Source organism: Lampris incognitus, unplaced genomic scaffold (genome assembly GCF_029633865.1).
Source record: "Lampris incognitus isolate fLamInc1 unplaced genomic scaffold, fLamInc1.hap2 H_1, whole genome shotgun sequence".
Classification (NCBI taxonomy): domain Eukaryota; kingdom Metazoa; phylum Chordata; class Actinopteri; order Lampriformes; family Lampridae; genus Lampris; species Lampris incognitus.
Window position 1 is genome coordinate 1,560,761 of NW_026611076.1, and position 6,855 is coordinate 1,567,615.

General features: G+C 50.7%; 1 protein-coding gene across 1 annotated transcript; it reads right to left on the minus strand.

The window, feature by feature from the left end:
- Positions 1-5,293: 5,293 nt before the first annotated feature.
- LOC130131959 (paraneoplastic antigen Ma1 homolog) lies at positions 5,294-6,640 on the minus strand. The gene has a single exon (XM_056301683.1). It carries the CDS (start codon positions 6,638-6,640, stop codon positions 5,294-5,296), a length of 1,347 nt encoding a protein of 448 aa, XP_056157658.1.
- Between the last annotated feature and the right edge of the window lie 215 nt (positions 6,641-6,855).

Below are 6,855 nucleotides of genomic sequence, written 5' to 3' on the forward strand. Positions count from 1 at the left end.
GCCCAGGTTCCCCGTCGGGGTCGTCCTCCTTCCAGGACCCCGGCAGTGTCTTCACGGGTTCAGCGTTCTGCTTCTCAGCTGACTTTGGACAGTGTTTCACCTACTGTTCCGGCTGAGGGACGGCGCAGCCGTTATGGCAGGCTGCTTAAGCCTCCAGTGAGACACTAATTTTCTATCCAGGAGTCCCTTCTGGGTGTTCGGGGGGGGGGGGGGGGGCTGTGTGGCGGACACTAGGGGCTATGCCTCTCACCCAGCAGGACTGTGAGCTGGGGGCGTGGTTTACGTTGCCGGGCTTGCTGGTGCAGGGTTGTTCCTGCTTTAGTTTTGGTTTTGGAGCTGAGGAATAAACAGCAAACTCGCATTCGTCTCCTGTGTTTTTTCCTCATCCTGCCACAACGTACTATTATAGCCTACCTGGCTGTTTATTTATCTAGCCTAAGGTGTAGGGAGGTGAGGCTTTCTGTAATTCATTTCATAATACATTTATCATTAAGCTAATTTTGTTGAGTAGGCTTATGTGTTTTTGTTTTCCCCCTCCCGACTCAGCCATATATTAGGCTATAATTCAATATTGGTCGCACTCCCTCTGGCTGTAGGCCTACTTCTGAATGTTATTATTTCCTGTGCCCTACCATGGAAGTGTGGTTTGTGTGATAGGCCAATCCCTCATTACCGAGTAAGGTTAGGTTAGTGGCTTATTGGCCTAGGCCTATCAATATTTTCGTAATAGGCCTACACTTTTCTCCGCCTCCGCCTGGGCTCTAGGCCTATAGCCTATGGTTTTACTTTTAAGGTCGATTGTTTTTGGGCTACTTTTCGTTGTGGCCTAATTATCTACATATACTGTTTAGGCTTATCTTTTATGTTGTTTTTATAGTGTGGGGAGGTGAGGCTTTTTGCAATTATTATTTTTTATTTCATAATACAGTATGTGTTTTTTTTCTCCCCTCCCGACTCAGGCCTAGCCATTAGGCTATAATTCAATATTGGTCGCACTTCCTCTGGCTGTAGGACTACTTCTAATGTTATCGTCGATGGTTGTTTCTGGGCTACTGTTTGTAGTGGCCTAATTATCTTCATATACTGCTTATCTTTCATGTTGTTTCTTGAATATAATTCTGGTCGAATTTGCTGGATAGAAGCATTGCTTTGCATACCAGTCACAGCCTAGAGAAATGCAGGAACATCTCTATGCCTGTGTGTGCAATGGGGTTAATGTTATGTGGGTGGGTTTAGGTGGGGTTTTTTGTTTGTTACTGTTTTCATTGATGTATCTTTCACTCGGACGAATGCCAGGTCAGTGGTCTGTCTAGTCAGCCGTTTTTACACTCTCAGCCCATGGCGATTCTAACGTTTATTAGCCTTAATGCCAATGGTCTGAATCACCATAGCAAACGTATTGCACTGATGGAGGTGGTTCGTAAGAGGGGGGCAGACATCATCCTTTTACAAGTGTAACCCCTCCCATGTGTGCGGGGCCTGAGTTCTTCTAATGAATACTGCTCGGTATGATGGCCTTTGGGAGTAGTTGTACTCCAGATCAGATGAATCAGAGGAGGGATCGGATTCTTGTGGTACTTGGCAGTAAGTTGTCACTCTCTTTTTCTTGTTCTGACAGGCTGTTCGAGTTCTTGGCCTTGACGGCACAGGGTCAGCTTTGTCCGCCACTGGCATCCGCACCAGCTCTCCAATAGGCAGGAGATTATCTCGGTGTAGAATTTTGACTCTTCCCTCCCCGCTCTCGGGTTTCACTTTGAAGACTGGCAGGTTCGGCATCTTCTCTGTGACTACATAAGGAGTCTCACACCATCGATTTGCCAGCTTGTGTTTCCCTGTGAGGCCAAGGTTTTTGAGTAGCACTCTGTCACCAGGCTCTATTTTCTGACATCTCACTCTCTTGTCGTTTGCCTTTTTGTTGCGCAGGTGTGTTTTGTTGGAGGCTTCCGTAGCCATCTGATACGCCTTTTGAAGATCTTGCTGGAGCTTTGTGACATAGGACGAGTGCAGATGTTCTCCTTCATCATTGAGCTGTGCCCCGAAGATTACATCGATGGGGAGTCTACCTTCGTGCCCGAACATCAGATATTATGGAGAGTATCCGGTGGCATCACATTTGGTGCTGTTGTAAGCATGTACGAGAGTCGCGACATGTTGACTCCAGTGTCGTTTCTTTTCTTCACTCAGCGTGCCCAGCATGGACAATAGAGTCCGGTTGAATCTCTCCGGCTGGGCATCACCCTGTGGGTGGTAGGGGGTTGTTCGGGACTTCCGGATGCCATATATTTTTAGGAGTTCTTTGATCAGCTTGGACTTTGGTAATCCGTAATGCTTGAAGTAAGTCTCCACCAGTACCTTGGCGACAGTGAGGGCCTTTTGGTTTTTGGTCGAGATGGCCTGGGCATATCTCGTGAAATGGTCGGTTATGACCAACACATTGCTGATTCCCTTGGAATCTGGCTCCATGGACAGGAAGTCGATACAGACGAGGTCCTGTGGCCCAGTACTGGTTATTTGGTGCAACGGAGCAGCTCTGTGGCTTGGCGTTTTCCTCAGAATGTACGCACCGCAGTTCTTTACATACTGCTCGACGTTGGCAGCCATCTTCGGCCAGTAGAAACGGCTTCTTATCATGTCAGTGGTTCTCTCTGCTCCCAAGTGACCTAAGTCATCGTGCAGGCACTTCAGGACCACTGGCTTAAACTCAGCTGGTAGCACGAGCTGCTGGTAGTTCTCTCCTGAGTGGCTCCGGCTCAGACGGTGCAGTAGTCCATTCTTCATGACGAACTTCCCCATTTCTTGCTTCATGGATGAGATCTCAGGAGTATGGGCTACATCCTCGGGCCACTCACCATGCTTCATTGCATGAATAGTTGCTGCTATCACAGGATCTTGGCCCTGAGCCGCAATGAGCTCTTGTCTGGACAACTGTCCATGGGTGTTCATGTGCACGCTTGTGGGGAAAGCGTATAGGTCGGGCACACACTCTGGAGGGGCCTGGACAGTAGGTCTGCATCAATGTTATTCCGGCCCGGTCTGTAGGTGATGTCGAAGTTGTACACTGACAAGTCTGACAGCGAGCGATGACCAGTTGCATTAAGCTTTGCCGTGGTCAGGGCATACGTCAGAGGATTGTTGTCTGTTCTGACAGAGAAGTGGGCTCCATATAGATAGTCGTGGAACTTTTCAACGATCGCCCACTTCAGCGACAGGAACTCTAGCTGGTGGATGGGGTAGTTCCGTTCTGAAGAACTCAGCTTTCGGCTGGCAAATGCCACTGGCCTCAGGCCCTCTGTGTAGTCCTGATATAGCACTGCGCCGAGTCCAGCCAGGCTAGCATCCACGTGCAGGGTGTAAGGTTTGCTGGGGTCAGCAAACGCCAGGACTGGGGCGTTGGTGAGGCAGTGTTTGATTTTCTCGAAGGCCTCAGTACACGCCTGGTCCCATCTTTCTCCAAAGGGCTCTTTCTCATCCAGGTAGACCTCACTCTTTCCTTTTCCGGGTCTCTTCCCACGCTGGGTGGGGGCATACCCCTTCGTCAGCTCCGTTAGGGGACGGACAATGGGCGAGTAGTTGTGGATGAATCTGCGGTAGTAGCTACAGAAGCCCAAGAATGACTGTAACGTCTTCAGGGTTGTGGGTCGGGCCAGGTGGTGACAGCCTCGATCTTCCCAGGATCTGCAGCGATGCCCTCAGCAGAGACGATGTGGCCCACATATTTGACCTTTGTCTGACAGAAACGGCACTTGTCGAGGGAGAGTTTGAGGCCAACTTCACAGAGACGGTCAAGGACTTTCAGCAGTCTCTCCTCATGTTCTCCTAGCGTCTTGCCAAAGATGATCAGGTCATCGAGGTAGACCAGTACTTGCAGGAGGTTCATGTCTCCGACTGCTTTCTCCATCAGCCTTTGGAAGGTCGCAGGCGCTCCTGTGATACCTTGGGGCATTCTTTCGAACTCGTAGAAACCAAGGGGACAGATAAACACAGTTTTTTCCTTGTCCTTCTCTGTCATGGCTATTTGGTAGTAGCCGCTCCGCAAGTCAAGGACAGAGAACCATTTGCTGCCAGACAGGCAATCCAGAGCCTCGTCGTGTGGTATACTGGTCGGGGATTGTGCGGCTGTTCAGTGCACGATAGTCTATACACATCCGGACCTCTCCATTTTTCTTTCTGACCACTACGATGGGTGAAGCGTACGGGCTTCTGGATTCCTTGATGATTCCTGCAGACAACAGCTTCTGGATATGTTGCCTCACGTCATCGATGTCTGCAGGTGCGATGCGCCTGGAGCGTTCACGGAAAGGTCTCGTGTCTGACATGCGGATGCTATGCTCCACTCCTCTTGCCCGTCCTACATCCAGGTCGTGTAGAGAGAATGCGTCGCCCCTTTCAGACAGCTTTTGTCGGAGTCGTGCTTTCCATACTTCAGGTACAGGGGAGTCTCCGAAGTCAAGCAGACTGGAATCGAAGTTCTCTGAGACAGACGGTTGTCTTGATACTGCTGTGACTACATCAGTGTGGCACAGGCGGCCTAGGTTGGTTCCGACAGGTATGGTGACATCCTTGAGGGACTCATTCTGGATTAGCACTGAGAACCTGTTCACATCAACAGCATGACTTGGGATCACCATGGACTGTAAAAGCACTCCTGCAGGGCGGGGGCTTTTGGAGGGTTCTACCATTAGGATCTCATCGTGCAGTGGCTGCTTTGTCTCCACTTTACAGATGGCTTGACAGCTGCGTCCGGCACCTAGGGCCAATGAGCCAGGGCCCTGCCACATCACGCATCCCACCTCATCCTCATTTCCTTCCTGAACCACGCTGGTGGACTCTGAGCAGCGACTCTGTATGCCAAGGGTTCGCGCCATGAACACTCCGGGGCCATCTTCACTCAGCTGGGCGAGACGTTTTGGGAGGCTGGCTTTGGCATTGGTGCCAATGATCACGGGTGTCAGGACAAACTAAGGCCAGGACTGGCAGGGTGGTGGGGGTTCCAGCTACTTTCTTAGGGAACTCCATATCCACCACAACATAGCCTAGGTAAGGGTAACTAGAGTCACTCAAACCCCAAATGTCTAGTCTGCTCACAGGGTTGATGGGTACATCTGACAGGTGACGCTTATACCAGGACTCAAAGATTATGCTTACTCGTGAGCTACTGTCTAACAGCGCGTCACACATGTGCCCATTGACCTTTAACGGCTCCATGGCTGGGAGCCCTATTAGACCTTCTGGCAGGTCAGGTGACTTAAAGTGGCCTATTTCGCTCTTCTTGCTGTTGACGTTCACATTAGCTCTAGTAGCAGGATGGGAAGACTGAGTTGTTACTCTGGCCGTTCTTTAGAGCTCCAATTAGCTTCTGGATGACTTTGCTCTGGTTCTCAGGGTTTTTGCACCTTGCTGTAACATGTCCACTCTCTCCACAACGGTAACATATGTACTCCTTGGAGTCGGCGGCTGGTCTGGTAGGGGTGTTTGGAACAGTGGGAGTGCTGCCGACCGCCATCACAGTCGATTGGGTTGCAGTGGCATGGAACTGTTTTAAGTTCATTTTCTGTGTCAGGTGTTGCACCTGCTTCCTCAAAGTGACAACTTCAGGATCATGCCTAGCCTCTGTGACTGGTGCTGGTTTCTCTCCCCTTCCTTCTTTGACTTGGTGAGGATCTGTAGCCAGTGCAGCGAACATTGATTTAATTTCCTTTATCTCTGCTCTCAGGCTTTGGATCTCTGACAGATTGTTGTCGGGTTTCGCACTGCGCACTGTCGACTGAGTTAGCTTAGCTCTGGAGGCTTCATACTCTTCTTCTGTGCGGATCTCTCGCAGCAGATCCAGGAACGTGGGCGGGTTATCCCTCCGTTCCCTCAGCCGCAGCTGGATCATCATCAGGTCAGCATCCACTGCTCCTTTAAGCAGTTGTACCACTCGAGCTCGATCCATGTTGCTGGCCGGGAGGCCGCCTCGTTGCACCACTTTGGACAGAGTGCGCTCCAGTTGCCTTAGGAAATCGGACAGCTTCTCTCCATATTGTTGGCGCTGCAGTCTGAACGCGAAGTAGAGATCATCTCCTGACTCTGCTAGTCCAAACGCACTTTCCAGAGCTTCCGAGCATTTTTCTGGAGTGATGTCGGGTTCGGATAAGCGCACAGCCCTCACTACTTCCAGTGCCTGCCCCTTTAGACTTTCCATTATTCTTCTCCGCTTCTCTTTGGGCGCACAGTCACTCTCCTCCACCATCAGGTAGGCCTGCTCCATCCAGTGGTCGAACGACTCTTCCCCTGCTGGGGTGGGCACAGTACCGGAGAAGGTGCGCAGGCGTCGGTATCCTCTACTCTCTGACGGGGGCTTTGATGTTTTGTCTAGCAGGTCACCAACAGCACGGATGATGGACTCCGCGGAAGAGGGGGCTGGCTCTGGTTCGGAGAATAGGGCCCTCATATCTCCCATTGACTTGCCCTCAGCTTGGAGCAGCGCGTGCAGTTTAGCGTTGAACTCGTCATTTACGTCTCGCTCCTCAGGCACAATGTAGATTGGCCATGCTTTCACTCCCTCTTCTGGGGGGATTTCGGGGGGAACATTTGAATCGGTTACTGTTCCGCTGCACTCACAGAGCACTAGGAGTTCGTTTGATGTATCACTTAACATCCTACCTCTAACGCGCACGCGTCCCAGGCACTTAATAGTCTGTAGGACCTCTACTATTTTGGTTATTTCTGGGTTGCCTGGGACAACAGTCAGCAGCGCGTGTCTCTCATCTACTGCCTCTCCTCTACACCAGTTCTTTAGCTTGTTTACAAACATAGTTTTGGCTTTTTCTATGTGTTGCGTCACTTTAACTGGGGTTAAACTACTTTTGGCTT